This window comes from Parambassis ranga, chromosome 24, assembly GCF_900634625.1.
Source record: "Parambassis ranga chromosome 24, fParRan2.1, whole genome shotgun sequence".
NCBI classification, from domain to species: domain Eukaryota; kingdom Metazoa; phylum Chordata; class Actinopteri; family Ambassidae; genus Parambassis; species Parambassis ranga.
This window is the reverse complement of record NC_041043.1, coordinates 12,949,096-12,969,681: the sequence shown is the minus strand read 5'-3', so window position 1 is coordinate 12,969,681 and position 20,586 is coordinate 12,949,096. Positions and strand designations below refer to the sequence as shown.

The 20,586-nt window shown below is 40.4% G+C and overlaps 3 protein-coding genes and 1 long non-coding RNA gene across 6 annotated transcripts; 1 reads left to right on the top strand and 3 right to left on the bottom strand.

Moving 5' to 3' along the window:
- Window positions 1-153: 153 nt before the first annotated feature.
- On the bottom strand, window positions 154-1,464 carry LOC114428776 (protein FAM177A1). The gene is made up of 5 exons (XM_028397466.1): window positions 1,244-1,464; window positions 891-1,046; window positions 763-817; window positions 583-677; window positions 154-472 (listed from the first exon to the last, which is right to left on the bottom strand). Exons 1-5 carry the CDS (start codon window positions 1,262-1,264, stop codon window positions 284-286), a joined length of 516 nt encoding a protein of 171 aa, XP_028253267.1. The 5' UTR covers window positions 1,265-1,464; the 3' UTR covers window positions 154-283.
- Window positions 1,364-10,110, top strand: LOC114428777 (uncharacterized). Its single transcript, XR_003669611.1, has 4 exons — window positions 1,364-1,502; window positions 2,062-2,111; window positions 9,642-9,916; window positions 10,044-10,110. It is a non-coding gene; the product is annotated as an uncharacterized LOC114428777 (long non-coding RNA).
- On the bottom strand, window positions 2,930-13,700 carry brox (BRO1 domain and CAAX motif containing). 3 transcript variants are annotated; one of them, XM_028397462.1, is made up of 13 exons: window positions 13,597-13,700; window positions 12,987-13,106; window positions 12,702-12,808; window positions 12,283-12,379; window positions 12,000-12,095; window positions 11,118-11,190; window positions 10,887-10,992; window positions 10,677-10,766; window positions 10,511-10,596; window positions 10,054-10,135; window positions 9,610-9,760; window positions 4,204-4,363; window positions 2,930-4,111 (listed from the first exon to the last, which is right to left on the bottom strand). In XM_028397462.1, the coding sequence occupies exons 2-13, from the start codon at window positions 13,085-13,087 to the stop codon at window positions 4,028-4,030; spliced, it is 1,233 nt and encodes a 410-aa protein (XP_028253263.1). In that variant the 5' UTR covers window positions 13,088-13,106; window positions 13,597-13,700; the 3' UTR covers window positions 2,930-4,027. The 3 variants fall into 3 exon arrangements, with proteins under 3 accessions (XP_028253263.1, XP_028253264.1, XP_028253266.1); XM_028397463.1 differs by having other exon boundaries at window positions 12,987-13,088; window positions 13,597-13,682; XM_028397465.1 differs by lacking the exon at window positions 13,597-13,700 and having other exon boundaries at window positions 12,283-12,416; window positions 12,987-13,087.
- Window positions 13,701-14,106: 406 nt separating this feature from the next.
- Window positions 14,107-17,298, bottom strand: LOC114429185 (alpha-1,6-mannosyl-glycoprotein 2-beta-N-acetylglucosaminyltransferase). The gene is made up of 2 exons (XM_028398083.1): window positions 17,184-17,298; window positions 14,107-17,075 (listed from the first exon to the last, which is right to left on the bottom strand). The coding sequence occupies exon 2, from the start codon at window positions 16,847-16,849 to the stop codon at window positions 15,593-15,595; it is 1,257 nt and encodes a 418-aa protein (XP_028253884.1). The 5' UTR covers window positions 16,850-17,075; window positions 17,184-17,298; the 3' UTR covers window positions 14,107-15,592.
- Window positions 17,299-20,586: the final 3,288 nt, after the last annotated feature.

Sequence of the window (20,586 nt, the reverse complement as noted above, 5' to 3'; positions counted from 1 at the left end):
AATTGTGTAAATTGTTGCAGTTGCTTTAACATATGACCATTTTCTAAAAATAGTGTTATAGTCTTACAGTGCACTGTTGCTGGTGATTTATATTTTATGATTTATTCTGTGATTTGGTTTTAACTTTATTTGTGGAAATACATAATCCAAAGCTTTAATCCATAGTCATTTAATAATAGTTTTCTTGTAACATTATCATACTTTACAAGCACACCACACATTATACAGTATTACACATTATTTCACAGTGCACATCAGGGCTTCATTCATATTTGTTTTTTTTTTAATCCCCCTCCTCCTGGTAGCCCCTGTTGTGGCATCCGTCTTTACTGCTAATATGTTTTACATCACAGCTCTTTTGGGGATGAGCCGGCCAGTTAACATCTCTGGTTGCCCCATAATGACTTCCATCCTGTGCAGGAGAGAGGTTGGTCGTCTCTGCCTGTCCCTGCATGACATCACTGTCTGTCACCTGTGAGGAAATACAGAGAGTAAAATACAAGGGACTTACCACACAGTTACTGGCTGGGGATTCACTCAGTGATAGATCATAGTCTGAACTTGTTTTGTACATAACAATACCTTGTGATCACGATGATACTGATCTATGGCGTACTGGTATTTGGCTGCGTTAAGACCAAGTACTCCAGCTACCCTCTCTCCGAGGAAATCACAAGCTGAAAACACAAAATGTGAAGATTCAGTACGACTTTTCTATGTTAGTTAGGCCTTGGCCTTTATTTAGCTGACTTTGTCACTTACCCAGCAGTGAAATCCTCCCAACTAGAAAGGCCACATTCTTGAAGGAAAATCTAGTCTGTGGGGGGAAAAACTGGTTATTAACTTCATGTAACATCATTGTTTTTTTTTAATCTCATACAGATTCTCACCCTCTCTGCAGGTTCTTTGAAGGGACCTCTGTTTGGTGACTGCTCCTCTTCCTCCTCCTCCTCCTCGCTGTCTTCTAACTCCAGAGTTTCACCATTTGCAAAGTGGATGACCTTCTTCTCTTTGGACGAGGCAGTGCCGCCAAACTCTGCTGATGTCTGACAGATCAGGCAGGTGCTTTTTAGGTACTCTGACATTAACACTATAATGTTCAGTGCGATGTGTGTGTTGCAGAAATGTTGTCCTTTTTTGAAATGACTCATTACAGGGGGAATATAGTCTGAAAGTGACTTGACTAAACACTAAACCTAAGCGAGAGGCTTTGTTTGTCTTGCTTAATAATTACAACACTTACTTCCTGGTTGCTGTTGTTCATTCTTCAGGTTGTAGGAGAGTCCTTTGTTGCCTCAGTACAACAGTGTCGATTCTTCTTTTCATGTTACAGCTGCTCCGTGGATCCATCCATACTGACTCTGCTCTGTGAAAGAAAAACAACTATACAGGATACAAGATAAGCTGCAACCCGAGACGACAGGGACAACAGTGCAAACCTTATCACCACCAGCATGTCGTGAGGAGGGCTGTCTCTGCAATGCATTCGGTTTCATTCCAAGGTATAAGGGGTTGGACTTGGGTGGTGCCAGTGGTGGTGATGGCAGCAGTGTGTAGAATGTGGAGGTTTATTATTAATTATTAATTATGGCCGTGTAACCCTCAGCTTGTATTTTCCAAAACAGAAGTCAGATCAAACTTCACTTTCACTTGACTGAAATACAGCCTTATATACACACACACACACACCTTACAAAAATATTCTAGAGGGACAAAAAGTCCATAGTATTAGACTAAAATACACCAGGCAGCATCTATTTTAATGACTATCTGAGGTTAAAATTGTATAATCTTCATCTTGTGTCACTATGTGAGAGTGAACTCTGATGCTAGCTGGTTAGCATCGCTGCTAATATTGCTACTGTTTCTGTTATCACTGTCATTTCTTCATAGTAGGTGTATAATTTGGTTTTAACCTTTATTTAAATCTTTAAATTGTGCCATAAAGTGTAGTTTGACCAGCTTGACAAGGAGAATATCACAATTTGTTTTGTTAATATACACAATTTTCCTTTGCATGATGTTAATAATGGAATTCCTTTTTTTCTTCCACCTTTCTAGATTTTCTGGTCAGGATTCAGGACACACACGTTTCTGGCCACCAAGTAAAAGTAAGTCCAATATTCACTTTTTCCGTTATCATTTCTATCAGCTACTATATGTTTGTATGTAAACTTGTATTCGTATTAGATAATGTGAACACTTACTTCTAGTCCTAATTAGCATGACTTTGGAAAATGCTACACGTCCTTATAGCTCCTGTCCATGGTTTGAGATTCATAGTCTCCCGATTCAAGGTGGAAAAACCTCACAGGCGTCATTTGGGTTATTTATTTATTTACTTGACAAAGCTCTTTTCAAAGCCACAGTTACAGTCAAGTGTTCTTTCAGTCTGAGTTGCACTAAAATGACTCTTGAGTCATACTTTGCACCGTCTCTCTAACATATGGCTCAGTGGGATAGTGTCGTGTTGAGGAATGCAAGCACAGAACGTGAACAGTGTGAGATTTATAGATGATTTAATACAGTCTGAAATACATTTTACATGAAGGACACTATTAGCGAAGGAAGGATCTACAGGAGTGCACACTGTACGTGATGATGTGATACAGCCTAATGATAAACAGCTGCCTTTTAAGGAAAGGCATTGGTTTCATCTCTATAATACCTTCCATTTAAATTCACTGTATAATATGAACTACATGATACTTTTAAAACCCAGTCAATGCACAGGCATGTATCTTAGCTGAACAAAATCCCTGTACAGCTCAATATAAAGTGCAAAAATGTTAGCGTGCTATGAGGACATTAGTGAAGACATTAGTTCGTTGTTTTACTCTTAACGTCTAGTTCAGGTACGCAAAGATACACGCAGGCTAAATGAGCGCATGTGAGGACGATCTTAGAAATGTTTCCAAATATTTCATAATTACACTTTAATTTCGAACTTTTATTGTTAAAGTGGGAGACCTTTGACAATATGAGTAATGTCTGGGAAGCTGATTTTTTTTTTACACACAGACATACAGTAGATGTATATCCCAACGTGCTAACACTCAATACAAACCGTGTCAACTACTGACAGCCGTGAATGCAAAGTTTTCAAGAGTAAACTGTAAAATTATGAAACATAATGCTTTAGATAAACAGTTATACAGCACTTCATTCTGTCTTTAGTTGTCAGTTTATAATCTTACATAACAACAGAATAAATTATGGACTACTGTTATAAGGGCTAATAACCGCCTAAACCCTTCTGAGTCAAAGAATGATTCCACCTTTTGAAGTGATGAAGTTTAAATCAATGTAGAAAACAGCTACGTCATGTACAAAAAGAACTATAATACATACATTATGAGCTCTAAAGTAAATATTGATTGTAAACTGCTACAGCTCAAACAGACCAAATTCACCAGCATGCAGTCCTTTTGTCCATCCAGTGTTGATTTAGATTACTGTCACGTCTTTCTGAGCAAATAAAAACACATTCAAATAATCTGATTTGTTTACAGGCTGATTGTGAAACTTGAAAATATAATTTATATACCCATCCTGGGTAATCTGCTCAATCCATGGAGTGCTAAATGTTCAAAGTAAAGGTTTAGCCTCTTCTGTTTTTGTTTAGTGTTATATTCTGATGCCACTCTCAGCATGTTTAATAGGGCAGTTTCTTTATAGGTCATCTGAATTAAAGCCAGAACGCCTCTCTGTAAGGGGCCATAGCTACGATGCAGCCGAAGGCACCACTGATCAGATCCATGACATTAATAAGGCTTATTGTTTAAAGCAGTACTTTCACTACCCAGAACCTGAAAGAAGTGTCCTGTGTTTTTATCTTGTCTGTGATGTTTAACTGGCTCTGGATTACATATGCTGGTTGCCATACCCAAATACAATACACACGTTTCAGCATATATGTAAAACACTGGATTAATGTCGCAAAAAAAACATCTTCCTATGGATGAGGACAATGGATGTGATTATTATGAGCAATGGTACTGAGACTGGGAAAAGGTGGGAGGAGAGTTTAGGAGACGACACAGCCTGTGTCCTTCTGAGGCTTCAAATCCGGCTCCTTCATTGGTTTCACCTCCTCCTCCTTAGGTTTGGCCTGGAGGTAAAGTTCAGTTAGAAACATATAACATATCCTCTTGTAGAGATTGTGTTTGCATGTGTGTGTGTGCTGCCATCGGGCTACAGTACCTTATCATTTTTGGCTCCCTTGGTCAGATCAAAGGTGGCGTAGACTTCAGGAGTGCACAGCTCACTGAGAGGCGGCAGCTCAAAGGAGATTGGTTCAGCTAGACCGTAGCTCGCCTTCAACTCCAGCTGTGGGGCCTCAACTGGTACTTTATGGAAGTATCTGAGGAATACACACGCACAAGACGTCAAAATTAACTATTAGGACAACAAGGTTTACTGTAGTAGTAGGTATATATATTGTCTGATACTGACTAAAATATCTACTTTAAAGCCACTATGTGAGAGCAAACTCTGATGCTAGCTACTTAGCATTATGGCTACAGTTGTTACTTATTCTGTTATTACTCATGTCATTTTCTTTAAATTGTGTGGATAATTTTGTTTTAAAGTTTATTTAAAATCTTACAAACTGTAACTTTAGATTATGCCACAAATGTTATGTTCACCAGCAGCAAAAGGTCATGAGCATAATTTCTATTTTTATTTATTAATTTATTACGTGACTATATATATATATATGCATACATATATATATGCATACATATATATATACATATATATGCATACATATATATGCATATATATGTATATATATGTATGCATATATATGTATGCATATATGCATATATATATATATATGCATATATATATATATATATATATGCATATATATATATATATATATGCATATATATATATGCATATATATATATATATATATGCATATATATATATATATATATATATATATATATATATATATATATATATATATATATGCATACATATGTATATATATATACACATATGTATATATATATATATATATGTATACACATATATATGTATACACATATGTATATATATATATATATATATACACACATATATATATATACATATATATATATATATATACATATATATATATATATATATATACACTCAACAAAAATATAAACGCAACACTTTTGTTTTTGCTCCCATGTTTCATGAGATGGACTTGAAGATCTAAACTTCATTCCAGATACACAATATTACCATTCCTCTCAAACATTGTTCACAAATCTGTCTAAATGTGTGATAGTGAGCACTTCTGCTTTGCTGAGATAATCCATCCCACCTCACAGGTGTGCCACATCAAGATGCTGATCTGACATCATGATTAGTGCACAGGTGTACCTCAAACTGCCCACAATAAAAGGCCACCCTGAAATGTGCATTTTGTTTCTGCTTTATTGGCGTTCTGGGGACTCAGAACCAGTCAGTATCTGGTGTGACCACCATTTGCCTCATGCAGTGCAACACATCTTCTTCGCATAGAGTTTATCAGATTGTCTATTGTGGCCTGTGGAATGTTGGTCCACTCCTCTTCAATGGCTGTGCGAAGTTGCTGGATATTAGTGGGAACTGGTGCACGCTGTCGTATACACCGGTCAAGCACATCCCAAACATGTTCAATGGGTGACATGTCCGGTGAGTATGCTGGCCATGCAAGAACTGGGACATTTTCAGCTTCCAAGAATTGTGTACAGATCCTTGCAACATGGGGCCGTGCATTATCTTGCTGAAACATGAGGTGATGTTCATGGATGTATGGCACAACAATGGGCCTCAGGATCTCATCACGGTATCTCTGTGCATTCAAAATGCCATCAATAAAATGCACCTGTGTTCTTCGTCCATAACAGATGCCTGCCCATACCATGACCCCACCACCACCATGGGCCACTCGATCCACAACATTGACATCAGCAAAGCGCTCACCCACACGACGCCACACACGCTGTCTGCCATCTGCCCTGAACAATGTAAACCGAGATTCATCCGTGAAGAGAACACCTCTCCAACGTGCTAGACGCCATCGAATGTGAGCATTTGCCCACTCAAGTCTGTTACGGCGACGATCTGGAGTCAGGTTAAGACCCCGATGAGGACGACGAGCATGCAGTTGAGCTTCCCTGAGACGGTTTCTGACAGTTTGTGCAGAAATTGTTTGGTTATGCAAACCAATTGTTTCAGCAGCTGTCTGAGTGGCTGGTCTCAGACGATCTCGGAGGTGAACCTGCTGGATGTGGAGGTGCTGGGCTGGTGTGGTTACTCGTGGTCTGCGGTTGTGAGGCCGGTTGGATGTACTGCCATATTCTCTGAAACGCCTTTGGAGACGGCTTATGGTGGAGAAATGAACATTCAATGCACAAGCAACAGATCTGGTTGACATTCCTGCTGTCAGCATGCCAATTGCACGCTCCCTCAATACTTGTGGCATCTGTGGCATTTTGCTGTGAGACAAAACTGCACATTTCAGGGTGGCCTTTTATTGTGGGCAGTTTGAGGTACACCTGTGCACTAATCATGATGTCAGATCAGCATCTTGATGTGGCACACCTGTGAGGTGGGATGGATTATCTCAGCAAAGCAGAAGTGCTCACTATCACACATTTAGACAGATTTGTGAACAATGTTTGAGAGGAATGGTAATATTATGTATCTGGAATGAAGTTTAGATCTTCAAGTCCATCTCATGAAACATGGGAGCAAAAACAAAAGTGTTGCGTTTATATTTTTGTTGAGTGTATATATATATATACACACACACACGTATACATACATACATGCATGTGCTTTCAGGTTAGTAAGCAACATAAAAGGTTGTCATGTGTACACATAACCAGTTATGCATGTGTAATAAATGTGTAATAAACGTTATTATGCATGTGTAATAAATGTGTAATAAACATGTTATTACACACGTGCAATAAATGTGTAATTACACACGTGTAATAAACGTGTAATTACACACGTGTAATAAACGTGTAATTACACATGCGTAATAAACGTGTTATTACACATGCGTAATAAATGTGTAATAAACGTGTTATTACACATGCGTAATAAATGTGTAATAAACGTGTTATTACACATGCGTAACAAATGTGTAATAAACGTGTTATTACACATGCGTAATAAATGTGTAATAAACGTGTTATTACAGTTATAGTCCACAAACTGAAGGTGAAACCTGGGTTTTACTTTCGGAACAAATGTTGTTTTTCTCTTAGAGCCCACAGACTTCTAGTATCGGCAACCTTTTTACCACTGATTGATTATGGTGATGTTGTATACATGACTGCGTCGTCCAAATACCTCCAGTCCTTGAACACTTTTTAATCACTGTGCCTTGAGGTTTGTGACTAGCTGTACCCGCCTCACCCATCACTGTGAACTGTATGCCAAAGCTGAATGGCCTTCCCTGAGCACAAGGAGGCACACTCATTGGATGGCATTGGTCTATAAGACCCTCCTTGGTTTGGCTCCACCTTATCTGTGTACTCTTCTCCAGGGAACTACCAGCCACTATGCCTTACGATCCAGTGGCATTTATCACCTGCAGGTCCCTCATGTGCAGACTGAATTAGGAAAGCGGGCATTTAGCTTCTCTGCCCCTTCAGCCTGGAATACCCTCCAGACTGATTTAAACATTTCTGAGCTTATCACATTTAAAACTTGTAATTCTTTATTACGCATTAGGCAAAAAGCATCCATTCATCAGTGCCTGTGTTTACCAACTTTAAATTATTGTTCTAATGTTCTTGACGTGTGCTGCTGACTTGGCCAGGTCACCCTTGTAAATGAGATCTGGATCTCAATGGGTTTTTACCTGGTTAAATAAAGGTTAAAAAAATATATATATACACAGACACATATATATATATATATAAAATGCATAACCGGTTGTGTGTACACATTACAACCTTTTATGTTGCTTACTAAACTCTGAAAGCACTATTTCTAACAAAGAATTAGATTATATATTTTTTTCTATAAAATGCAGTCCTATTTTAGTACAGTGAAATATATATATATATATATTTATATTTATATTTATATTAGGGGTGGAATGGTCCCCTAATCCACGGTTCGATTTGTATCACGGTTCTGAGGTCACGGTTTTCGGTTCGGTTTACAATGTTGAGGTTTTTTCTACTTTTAACACTGGAAATACCAGATGAGCATAAAATACATAGCCTATTTATCCAACATTCAACATATTTAAGAATCAGTTCAGTGATTCCCCATCATTATATCAGGTCAAGTCAATTTAATTTCTTTTTAATTTCTATATAGCACCAGATCATAAGACACAACATTTAAGATAACCTTTCCTACAGAACAGGTCTACACCTTGTTCCTTTATTAACCAAACTAGACAGCTCATATGTTATTTATCTTATTTGCACGGCAGCATGTCATTTCTGTCTGCGCGCAGAGGCCCGATGTGCGTAAACAAACACACACACAGACACACACCGTCAGACAGAGAATGTGTGTTGCTTTGTCCACCTTTGCTCATTACATGCTAGTAGGATAGGCTGAACTCTATGACTACGCTAGGTTAAGCTAACGTTACTGATGTCCGTGTTTTTATTTTTGCCAATGAAATATGCCATTTACATCCCGCTCTGTAAGCCATGACGGGACCTTCGGCAGCTTTGCGCACGATTGGACGCAGAGTGGTGTGGGTCTCTGCTGCGTGAAGCTACAGTGAGAGTGACCGGCTGCGAATGCGTTGATGCGGGGGAGGAGCTCATGGTTGCTGCTTGTCGGGGAGAGTAGCCTGACTGCAGAATGATTTCACATCAGTCTCAAAAAGTCACCAGAGAGAGTCACACAACCAGTTATGCATTTTACATATATATATATACATATATATACATATGCATAACTGGTTGTGTGTACACATTACAACCTTTTATGTTGCTTACTAAGCTCTGAAAGCACTATTATTGCTAACAAAGAATTAGATTATATATTTTTTTTTTTCTATAAAATGCAGTCCTATTTTAGTACAGTGAAATATTTTGGTTTTGTCTGAATAAGCAAGGACATATTTTGATTCAGTACAATTGTAATGTTCTAGTATAGATCCCTTCTATTAGTTTAATATAAGAAACAAATTAATCTCTCATTTTTCTGTTATCTATAGCAAATGCCATCATTGTTTTAAGATGCACTGATTCAAGCTGCATCATGATGCATCAATAATCAATTAATAATCAAATCGTTGGCCCTTGAATCGAGAGGTACCTGGAGATTCCCATCCCTTGTGGAAATAGGTCCAAAGTAGCTGTTAAAATTGAACTGTATAGTTTGAATGATTTCGGTACCATAAAAGGTTTAGTGTAATAACCAGTCATGTACAGTACTACCTACATGTATTGTGCGCTTTGTGCAACATTTGTTTGAACCTCATGCTCAACAGTTTTAAGTTTTTAATGTTACAGAGCTGCAAGTCTGATTCAGCCTACCCTTCATCCTTAAATCACTATTTACTACATGATTTCATCAACTTTGTGTGTGTCAGTTTTAGAGTCTATGTGCATGTGTGTGTTTGTTGTGACTCACATGAATCCATTTTCTCTCTGGCACTTTTCCAGTGTGTTCTTAATGAGGCCACCGAGTTTGAGGAAGAACAGCTGCTCCGATGGTTTGGCCGTGGTGCCCGGGCCTTTGGTCTGGCGGTACTCTTTACACAGCGCCTCAGCACGGGAGTAACCTAAACAGAAGAGTCATGTGAAGTGTGAAAACGCTGAGGGAGAGCAAGAAGACTACTTGACACTTCACATACACAGCAGCATCACACACAGGAAACACCTGTGTCATGACCTACAGGCAAATGATCATCTACATGTGACTGAACCTGGGTGTGAAGGTAACATTACATTCATAAAAACATGTCATTGTATGACATGATCGACTTACATTAAACTTAACACAAAGGACAAAAAGGTTTCAAATATTTGTTTGCTAAAGACTCATTAAGTGTGTGTGTGTGGCAGGTATACCTACACTTTTCTGCTTCCTGGAGGGATCTTATAGCCTCACCACACTTGTCACTCGCCAGCAGTGTTTGTCCATGGTAGCAGTATGCCTGCAAACATAGTGTGTCGTCTTTTTTTTGTGTTTGTGAAGACAAGTTTTTTTTCTTTTTAGCCAAAACTGTACATGTACCCTGCTGTTTACCTCCTGACAGTTTTTGCGCAATTACTTATTCTTTGCTCAATTTGCACAATAGCTGATGTAGCACACATGCACATTTATGCACATTTATATGTATATAGCTCCATTTACTTCCATAGTTTATATTTTGTGTACTTATTTGCATCTTTTTGCTCTTCAGATTGCTCTTTTGCAAATTATTCTACAGTACTAAGTACAAATTTCATTGTACAGGGAAACCAGTTTCCTTACTCTGCATATGACAATAAACACTTTGAATCTTGAATCTTTGAATCTGTGAACTTACATAAGCCATGTAAAAATGCTGCTTTAGCTGAAGATACTTCCTCCACTTGCTGCTGCACTCAGGTTCCAAGGTGTTAAGCGTGTGGTCTGTAAAGACAGAAATACTGACTCTTAATACTGACCTGCTGTAACATGTGGCTTTAGTTCTTCTGTGTACAGATACTGACCGGCTTTTTGGTAGAAGTTTGCCGTCTCAAATGCCAAAGCTGCGATGAGTGTGGCATTGTGCTTCAGTTCAATGGCCCTAGCAATCGTCACTGTAAAAAGAGAGAGAAAAATACTGATGCACATTTCTGGTAATAGTGATTAAAGGTTCCAATGTCACAGTGAGCAAATATAATCATGTCACAGTAATGGCCTCAGTCTCATCACTCTACCTTCTTGTGCTTCTGCTTGACTTTGAATGATGTATGCGTCAATCACTCTGGGCTCCAGGTCTCTGCCCTTTTCAGCCGGGGTGATGAGGCGAGGGATGTGGACCTCCTGTACAGACGCCGTAAAAGGAAAGAGGTTTATAAAGGTTTAAACGCTGATTGGAAAGATGTAGACAGATAAATATAAATATAGTTTCTACCGCTTCAAATATTTTTGCTTTAAATCTGCCTCACCTTCAGAATTTTGAATATTCCAGCAGCCACCTTCAAGCTCCGGTGAACATCTTTAGCTTCAGCCTCCGTAATGCTATGACACAATGGAACATGACTGTCAGTATGGCTCAACAATGTAACAATGTAGAGTTTCACAAGGTATATACACTGTAGGGTTGGGCGGTATTAAGGTATACCGGCGGGGTACACAGGTAGCGACGGTATCATTTTTAATACCGTCAATAAAAGAAATGCAATGTACTTAAAAAAACTAAAAAATAAGGATCAAATATTAAACATATTTTATTTGATGCCTTGTGTGGTTGAATCTTCAGTTTTAGTTCAGCGAGCTATAGTCGCACCTGTGACCTGGTCCCTTAGAAGAACACTGCTGCACTTCAGAGGATGAGCCAGAGCTGAGATGGTGTTTAGTTTCTGACCAGTGTAGGCACAAGCCAACAGTTTGGTGCCGCCTGAGCCTACATTTATCATTTTAATTGTTTCCATTAGAAAAACTTGGCAGCGGAAAACGTGACCGGCAGGTTTTCAGTTTACCGGACAAGTGTTTTTATTACCATGCACAACTTCTAACATAAACACTGCACAGGGCTCTTAACATGATAAAATTGCAAAAACAAACAAAAACACATCGGGACTGGCTCACACCAGTTTAATACCGCGGTGTGCTGCTAGCATGAAATTAAAAAAAAAAAAAGTCTGTTCGCTATATGTGTTTTTAAATAGCCTCCCCCACAGCGGTACACGGCACGGTATTCACGTATACCGGGGTAAAATGGCCGTTTGACGGTATCAAAATTTGGATACCACCCAACCCTAATACACTGTTTGAGCAAGTATCTGAAAGAATAATGAGTGCAAGGACACAATACTACAAGTACTTACTTCTCTTTCCCTGCTAGTCTTGAGGCAAACTTGGCGTACCAGATGGCAACATTGAAGGCCATAGAGATCAGTTCAAAAATAGCATCCTGCTGGGCACTGAGGAGAGAGTACTGTAGGTTATACAGACAGGTATAAGACACACAAGACGTCACCTTCAAAATGAACCATTAGGACCTGTGCAAATACAGGTTCTCTATAGTATAATTAACTATAATAACTAGAACACATCTGTTTCAAATTCTTTTTAACATCTTTTTAACCTGTAACAGGATATTACATTCACCTTGGTGTGTTTCCTTGTAAAGTATCAGTCCACTTGAAGTTCTGAATGAACCTCATCTTGTTCTCCTGTGTGGTTCCATCCAAAGATAAGATAAAACCTATTGTATCACAAACCAATGGTTCATAAACAAGCAGCTGGTTAGATGCAAAGCAAAATAAATAAAATGCAATGTTAGAAGGCGAACAAAGAGAAACATAAGTCAAAGTTAAATCATCTCATGCTTATTAAATCTTTACACCATCAATATGATATTCATGACATTGACATTTCATTTGAACTCATCCCCATACATTTAGTAAGACATGTTAAACCATAACAAGAATTAAGCTCTGATTCAATATAGGTGTGTCATGGCTGAGCTGCTAACGCACAACTTCTGCATAGATGGATAAGATTTGTTTGCTTGTGCCTAAAAATACCTTGCAGAAGTGAGAAGTATGCATCTGTGGCGTTTTTCATGATCTCAGGGTTGCAGGTGACATCAGTGAACATCTCCAGCAGTCTGGCCCTGGTTGTCCTCAGGTCACTAATGAGTCAGGCACCCACATGAAGTTTAAAACCACGTCACATAAGACTGATAATTGTCTCATTGTCCCAGACAACATGACATGTGACATGTGATCAGCAGCATCACACTAAGGGTTTTAACACCACACAAAGGCATGTATTAATTCTGTTTAATACAAAGTGTTGATAAGACATACTTGCATATCTTATTGGCAGCGGGGCTCCCTGCCACTCCGTAGAAATTAAAGGACACCGGCGCTGTCGCCTTCAGTGGGTTTCTGTGAAACCAATGTGCCATCCTGTGGATGAGGACACACCTATGGACATCACAGTATGACGGAACGACGAGCAGTTAACAAAGGAGTTATATTCTGGTGCGAACACACTTCGATATAATCACCAGAGGAGTAGGTGACCTCCCAAATTAATTATAATGAGTTAAATATTCAGTAAGCAGCATTAGCTAGCATATATGCCATCTTTGCTAACGTCATTAACTGCTGTAACGGCTACAAAACGCCCTAGAGAAGCACATTTGGTCTATACCGAAATTTACTTTATCAAACAAACACGCACTAAGCACCTGGCGCTTCTTTAGGCAGCTGTGAATGGAGTTAAAAGTGTTTATCTTCTCTGTTGTAGACAAAAAACCCCATTACGTAAGCCACGGAGAGCAACAGCTAACAGCTAACATTGGCTACATCTTTAAACGTAAACGCAGTGGATTTTAAGGTTGTGACAACCGACTTACACGACTAAACAAGCGAACTTAAACACTTTAAATATAGTGTAACTTTTATGGGTTACCTGTGGGACTAGCTCTGTAGATTTGACGTTTCAGTCCTCAAGGAAAAGTCTTGACTGACAACAACTTACTTCCGGAAGTAAACACAGCGCAGAGGCTGACCAATGAGAAAGCACGCTTCAGTCACATGACACGAGTCCGGAAAAATACCTCAGCTCCTCTTTTGTTCAGGAGCAGGTCAAAAACCTTTGAAGATGTAAACGATATAAACTGCTTTTAACAGCTATCAGAGCGCCTTACATTCCTGTCACTGTTTTATCATTCATTTAATACAGCCACGTTTCTTTATAACTGGTATGAATTACATGCAAATCAGGCACTTTGACTATAGAGTTAGTTGCACCTTAGCAGCTGGTTCCTTAAAATCAGGCTCTATATTACATGGTTTCCTGTAGAGCTCACATATTTGTATATTTTGTTAAACCTGCTGTGTATCTACTGAAACTGATCATTACATTTCTTTTGTTATTTATCAGGTAACTTATGATCAATTATGTGACATAAAAAAAATCTAAATGAAAAATAAAAACCTTTATTTTCCCATTTGGCAAACAGAGTGAACAATGAACAGCTACTTCAAGTGATGATCAAAGACACATAAGAGAAAAAAAAAAAAAACAATGACAAGAAAATGGTTGGTCACATTCACAAACATACCAGGAAAGTACTTTTTGTTGCACATTTTTGTTGCTTATGTCATCTTTGCCATGTTCTTTGAGAAGTGATTGTGCTTTTCAAAACAAATATATATATATATATACACATACATTTTCCATATAATCTCCATAAGGCACAATGAGGTGCACCGTGGACCAAATACCTGGGATCTCTGACACAATTTTGCAAGCATATTAATACAACTTCACCCAATTTCAGTAAATATCTAATGATTAAAGACACTATCATTAAATATCAGGACCCCACATTGGACAACAGTCACTATATGTTTATGGTCAACAAACCTAAAACAAAATTCAGCAAATAAGGCACTTCTGGTCAGCCTGAAGGCAAATAAAACCTGCAGTATTTCTTTCATTGTTTTACCATGGCAACAAAGGCAAACTTTGTGATTGCTGCATAGAGGGAAACAACGTTGTTGTTCTTATTAAATGCTAAACGATTTCATTCTGTTGTCATTTACTAAAAATCAGAAGAGAAGGTGCAAATACAGTAATGCAGCATCACAAATGACTGACAAGCTTGCAGAATGTTGGTTTAAAAGTTCACTTTTTTTTGCTTATCACAAAGCAAATACAGAGTCACCATCAACCCCACCAGGAAAAAAAAACATCATTATCAAGCCGGTGTCTGTTTGTTAAACCAGGGGTCAATTCACTGTGGAGTAGGAGACTGATTAAATAAGTGGTGTCTACCCACAAAACAAGACCCCTGGTTACAACAAACACTGAAAAAAAACATAAAAATTAGATGTCAGCTTCACAAAAACAGCTCCTCTATAAACTACAACTGTTCCATTATGCCTACGATTGTCATACACTCCGCATGTTGTCGTCCCACTTAAAGCTGTACCTTGTTAATGCACATGTGAAACCACAGTTTCACATCTTACGCAACTTCCTGTGAAGTTCCCAGTCAAGAAAACACTTTTCAAAAATTAAACTTCTAATGACTGTGTGTGTGTGTGTGTGTGTATCACCACACTCTCTACTCTGATTGCAGGTCACTGTGCAGTAAATCTGATCTAATGTTTTGGCATGTAAGCCCCCCAGAGATAAACACAAGCTGGTGACGTGATGCTACACACAGCGTGGCCGAGCTCGCACACATTCAAACAGAAAGGATTTGGCACCTTGGAAAGCTTTGGTGAAGTATGTGCAGCATGCTGGGATTTGATTTGGTCCCACTTCCTGGAAGACCTCGCTGTGACAGAGAGAGAGAGAGAGACGCACGCGTGACCTGAAAACACACTGCAACCCCCTGAAAAGTTGTTTAGAATGGCACATCTGCAGAAGAGACATTAACGTTTTATCTCCAAGTTCAAAGACGTTTGGCGTAGTTTTTGCACAGAATGTGATCTCGAACGTCTCCCCACCCGCCGTTCTTCATGTGTGCTTTGTGCTCCACAGTTTCTGCACCATTAAGGACGAGTGATGGGGGAAAGAGGCCCTCTTTGGCTGTCTGGAGGCCCTCGTCGACCCTCTGTGCAGCCCACTCAGGCCTGCAGTTTTCCTTCTGGTGAAGGCCGCAGTCTCCCGTGTGGAGAACCCTGGTGCCCTGAGCCGCCAGCACCTTGATGGGCTTCGATATGCAGGTTCCCGAAAGGTGCTGCAGAGTCCAGTCCCAGTTGTAGTCGTCATAGGTGCAGTAGTCGTCATTGCAGCCCATCAGTTTGTAGTACACCTCCCTGGAAATAGCCATGCCGATGTTGTGTTTAGTGGACATCCACCCAGTGGTCAACACCTTGTTGGTCAGCCTGGTGAAATCTGTCAGGCCGTCGTGGTTCCCCAAAGCCAGCATGTCACAGTCCGAGCAGCTGTTCTTCCTGAACTCAATCATTGATTTATAAAAATGGAAAAAGTCTGGTAAGATGTAGTTGTCCTCCTCTAGAAAGACCGCGAAGCCGCTGTAGCCCTGCATCACCTGCACCCGCTCCCACACAAAGTGCAGCTTCCACCACCAGTGGTGTTTGGTCTGAGTGATGAAGGCCTCCCTGTAGTGTCCATACGAGTCAGGGTGCTCTGCGTTCAGGCATCCTGTTTTCAGAGCGTTGTCCTTGGATATGTCTCGGGGGCAGTCTCTTGGATCCTGCCCAGGAAACTCGCTGGGATACAGCTGAGTGCTAAAGGGGAAATAAATCTGCAGTACCTTGCAGAACGTTATCCCTTGCACAATTGTGTTTATTTCCTCTGAAAAGTAGTCATGGCTAAAGATAAGGAGGAAGCTGTGGACCTCGGCAGCTCTCTCCAAGGATCTGATGAGCAGTTTGAGGTATTCGGGCCTGTTGTGGACCTGCACGACCAGCACCAGCCGAGGCTCTCCTGGAAACTTATCTGCATTGTGAACACACTGCTTGTAATTGGCGCTGTAAACAGACTGAGTCAATTCTGGCAGCGAACCAAAGTTCAACTTGACGCTCACGTCACCAAAGCGCACGCCATGGTTACCCTGAAAACTGCGCGTGTTCGTGTCATCATCAGACACCATTAACACACGTGTTGAAAACAAGAGAGTCACAACTACAAAGGAAACACCCAGCAGTGCCAGCAGATTCTTCTTGTGCAGCCGAAACCTCATTTTTTCCCCCCGCAAGAGTGAATAAACAGTCCGACGTACGGGAACGCGTTCATTCACCTGATTACGCGCGTCTTCATCCTTCACTTGATTTCTCCGTGGATCAGACACTCCAGCTTCGCGTGTCTTCTTTCTTCAACCGTGTGCTTTCTTGACTTTTCCTCCTCCTCGCACGACTCTGCTTCCACGAGAAACTCGTGTCACTCCTGTCCACAGCCGCCAGCAGCACCTGTGGACACACACACACACACACAAAAGTTCAACAAAGCGAAAGCGAACACGGTTTGTGCGCGTTTGTGCGTCTTTAAACATGAAAGTTGTAAACGCGTTGACTTACCCAAAAGTAGGTGTAATGTGTCAACACTGTCACACCAGGAAGAGGATGATGGGACTATGATACATGTTCGCTTCAACGCGTTCACTGCTGACGTGTACAATCCAGCCAACGGGGCGAGAGCCTGCGCTGCGGCTCAGCCAATCACTGCCCGACCTACAGCTGCGTAACACGAGAAGGAACTGTACTGTACACCAGGCTGCATTTGAATACTGAACAGTAGGAAGAACTTTATAGGAAATAATTACTTTTAAATTGTTTTTTTAACGCCCCCACGTGGCGCATACGAGTGTGTTTCCTGCTGTTTGCTTCCTGTTGCTCATTTAGTTGGATTTAAAAAAAAAAAAGAGAGAGGTCTCACTCATCCACAGATATCTGTTCAGGTCAGACTGGTTTAACACATAACAAAAGCGTGGGAGTAATACCTGAAACTACACAGCTGGAAAACCTGATACCCCCCTAATAGGAGCAGATCTGACAACAGGGCCTGGAACCAGAGATGCTGGGACAGGTTTCAGCTGCTGCTGGGGCAGGACCAGGCATAAAATAGGACACTGTAGTGTGTAGTATTATTATTTGGTAATTGCAATGGAGGATAAAAGATAGGAGAAGTATCAGGTGCAGCTCATGGAGATTCTTCAGTTCTATCTATCTATCTGTCTGTCCCCACTAAAGATAACAGTTTATCTTGGTGGAACTGCTGCAGGTGTGTTGTTTCTGAGGCCGCTGACTAACTTCCTCTGTAACACAAACACACTGTGTGCGATGCAGTGAAATAAACTGTCGCACTACCTGAGATCATTTGACATTTAAATCATGCGGCCTGAATGGCAGGTAAAAGAGTGCCACCAGGAAAAATGATGCAAAACGCTGACATATGTGCCGGCGGTGTTTAATCAGGGAATACACTGCTTCAACTGGACATGTGATGTTAGAGTTTATGACTTCTAAAGCAGAGTGAAGTGAAGTGAAGCTCAGCCTAAGAGCTTAACTCTGCTTTGCTGCAGGCCTGCATGTCCTTTACATGAATAAAAAAACAAATGGCGACAGGAAGTTTTATTTAAATTGCAAACTCCCAAGGCACCCGAGTCAGGAAGTGGAAGTGCAAATGAAGAGCTCTCTGCAGCCAAGGATACAACATGAACCACAAAAACACACAACACAACCTGAAAAAAACACACACAACAAGCTGCAGTTGGTCACATCTTCTGAATTCGTGTCGATGTGTACACAAACACTTCATATAGATATCATATAAAGGTGTCAGGTGTCAGTCACCAGCTGAGAGCAGAGACTCTATGTGATTTTACACACTCACTCTTATTTCCACAAACATGATCCTCTGAGCAGTTTCCCTCTCACCCTCTGACCTCTCCTCTACTCTCCTTAGTCTGGCTCATGCTGGGTAATATCGTCTCATACTCTGTGTTTACTGTCTTCCTCGTAGTTTTGTGCCTCGCTCTCGCTCTCTCTCTCTCTCTTTGCAGGTCTCAAGACCTGCATACTGACCTGCAGTCCGGCCCCTGAACTCTCCTGTGCTCATTGACTTCACTAGCCCCTGCTGCTCATCTTTGCTTTGATTACTATCAAATTACTATTACTACTTATGGACTGACGATATATATAGATATCCATTATAATACAATCACTGTTTCATCTTGCATCATGTTTGCTCTGTACTGTATCATGTTTGTATCATGTTTGCTCCTCTCTCTCTCACTCTCTCTCTCTCTTTCTCCTTCATCCTCTCTGTCCTGTCTCCCTCTTCTTCTCCTCCTCTACCTGGCCGACTGGCAGCAGGACTGGTTCCCCCTTAAGTAGACGGGTCCTGCTCAAGGTTTCTTCCTCTTAAAAGGAAGTTTTTCATTGCCACAGTGCTCTTAAGGGGGCTTCGGGTTCTGGGTCTCACGCTCTGAGTTTCTGTGAAGCGCTTTGAGACAATTTCTGATTGTAAAATGCGCTATATAAATAAAATTGAATTAAAATTAAATTGAAATTTCCTTATAATTTCAGACAATGACTGTAATTTCTTTGAAAGGTTCCCGTGGTCTGAGGCCACATAATTTCAACATCTACAGACACACACACGCACACATTCTATTCTTTCCAGCCACACTCGGACTGATGTCAAAATAAGAATGACCTAAACTTATTACTATTAATGTTATTGTGTAGTGTTTTTATGAGAAGATTCTTTTCATAGCTGCATCTAAGAGCTTTGCACAGATGCTCCATGCGCTCATACTGTCTGTGTGTGTACACACAGCAAATAAAGCCTCTTAATAAATCTGTGCACTGTAGCTGGACTATGGTCGACCATGTGAGCTGCCAGAGGATGTTTTATTGTCACCCCCACATCTTTAATAAGTGGCCCTGACGCTCTTTAAATGTTTAATCGTGTAAACACACTGTGAAGAATAAGCACCTCCTGTGGTCAGTCCAGGATTGCATCATCATCCCTCTGAGCCTCAGCTAGAAAAAAATATTGTATTTATATTTTCAGATATTTCACAGAGATGCATGATGCTCTCTGTTCTTGAGCTTAACCTCCTCAGCTGTGACCCACATCATTGGCAGTGTTGAGGCAGCGCCATGGCTGAGGGAGCCTCGGACAGATGTCTTTATAAGGTCTTTTTCCACAGCAGATGAGATGATTTTTTTTTCACTAATTCTGCTTCTGCAAATCCTGAAAATACAAAATATTATTGTTGTCTTGAGTCACCATGCAGTTGATTAGGTGCCAGGCTTAATTTTCTGGTAAGCGCTGACATCTTTTGGCATCAGTGGTTGAGGAGAAACTTTACAGGTCCTGTTTGATCCTGCAGCAAGCTTCACACTCCGGGTGTTTATGAGCTTATTGCTTCAGTGGGTCATCAGGACACCAATTCCAAAATACAGGGTTTCTCTAAAACTACCCAGGTTTAGTCTGGTCCAGGTCCAGGGCCGTAGCCAAGGTTTTATAACACAGAGGTCCCCTCCTCCCTTCTCATCAGGCTCACCCATCCATGTCCCAGTATTTTATTTTATGTCACAACGGTGTTCCTCCTTCTCTTCCTGTCTCCCTCTCCCTCATCCAGACTCTGAACTACAAGCAGTCTGGCAGTACAGTCCTCTCTCTCTGCCCGCAGCGAGAGCTCTCACTCCTCCGATCATTGATCCTCCCCTACTCTCCTATGTACGTACACACACACACAATGACACAAGCAATCAGAAGAAAGTGAGAAATCAGTGTTATAGAAGATCTTTGCACCTTTCACCTGCAGGATAGATAATAAAAATCTAATCTATAGTTCCAAATCTCAGTACTCAGTTTTTTAATTTGTATATTTTTGTGTTTAGGATTTTACAGTAAAAATGATCTGTATGCGCTCATAAACCCAGAGCCTGACCCTCAGGAAAGCAGGCT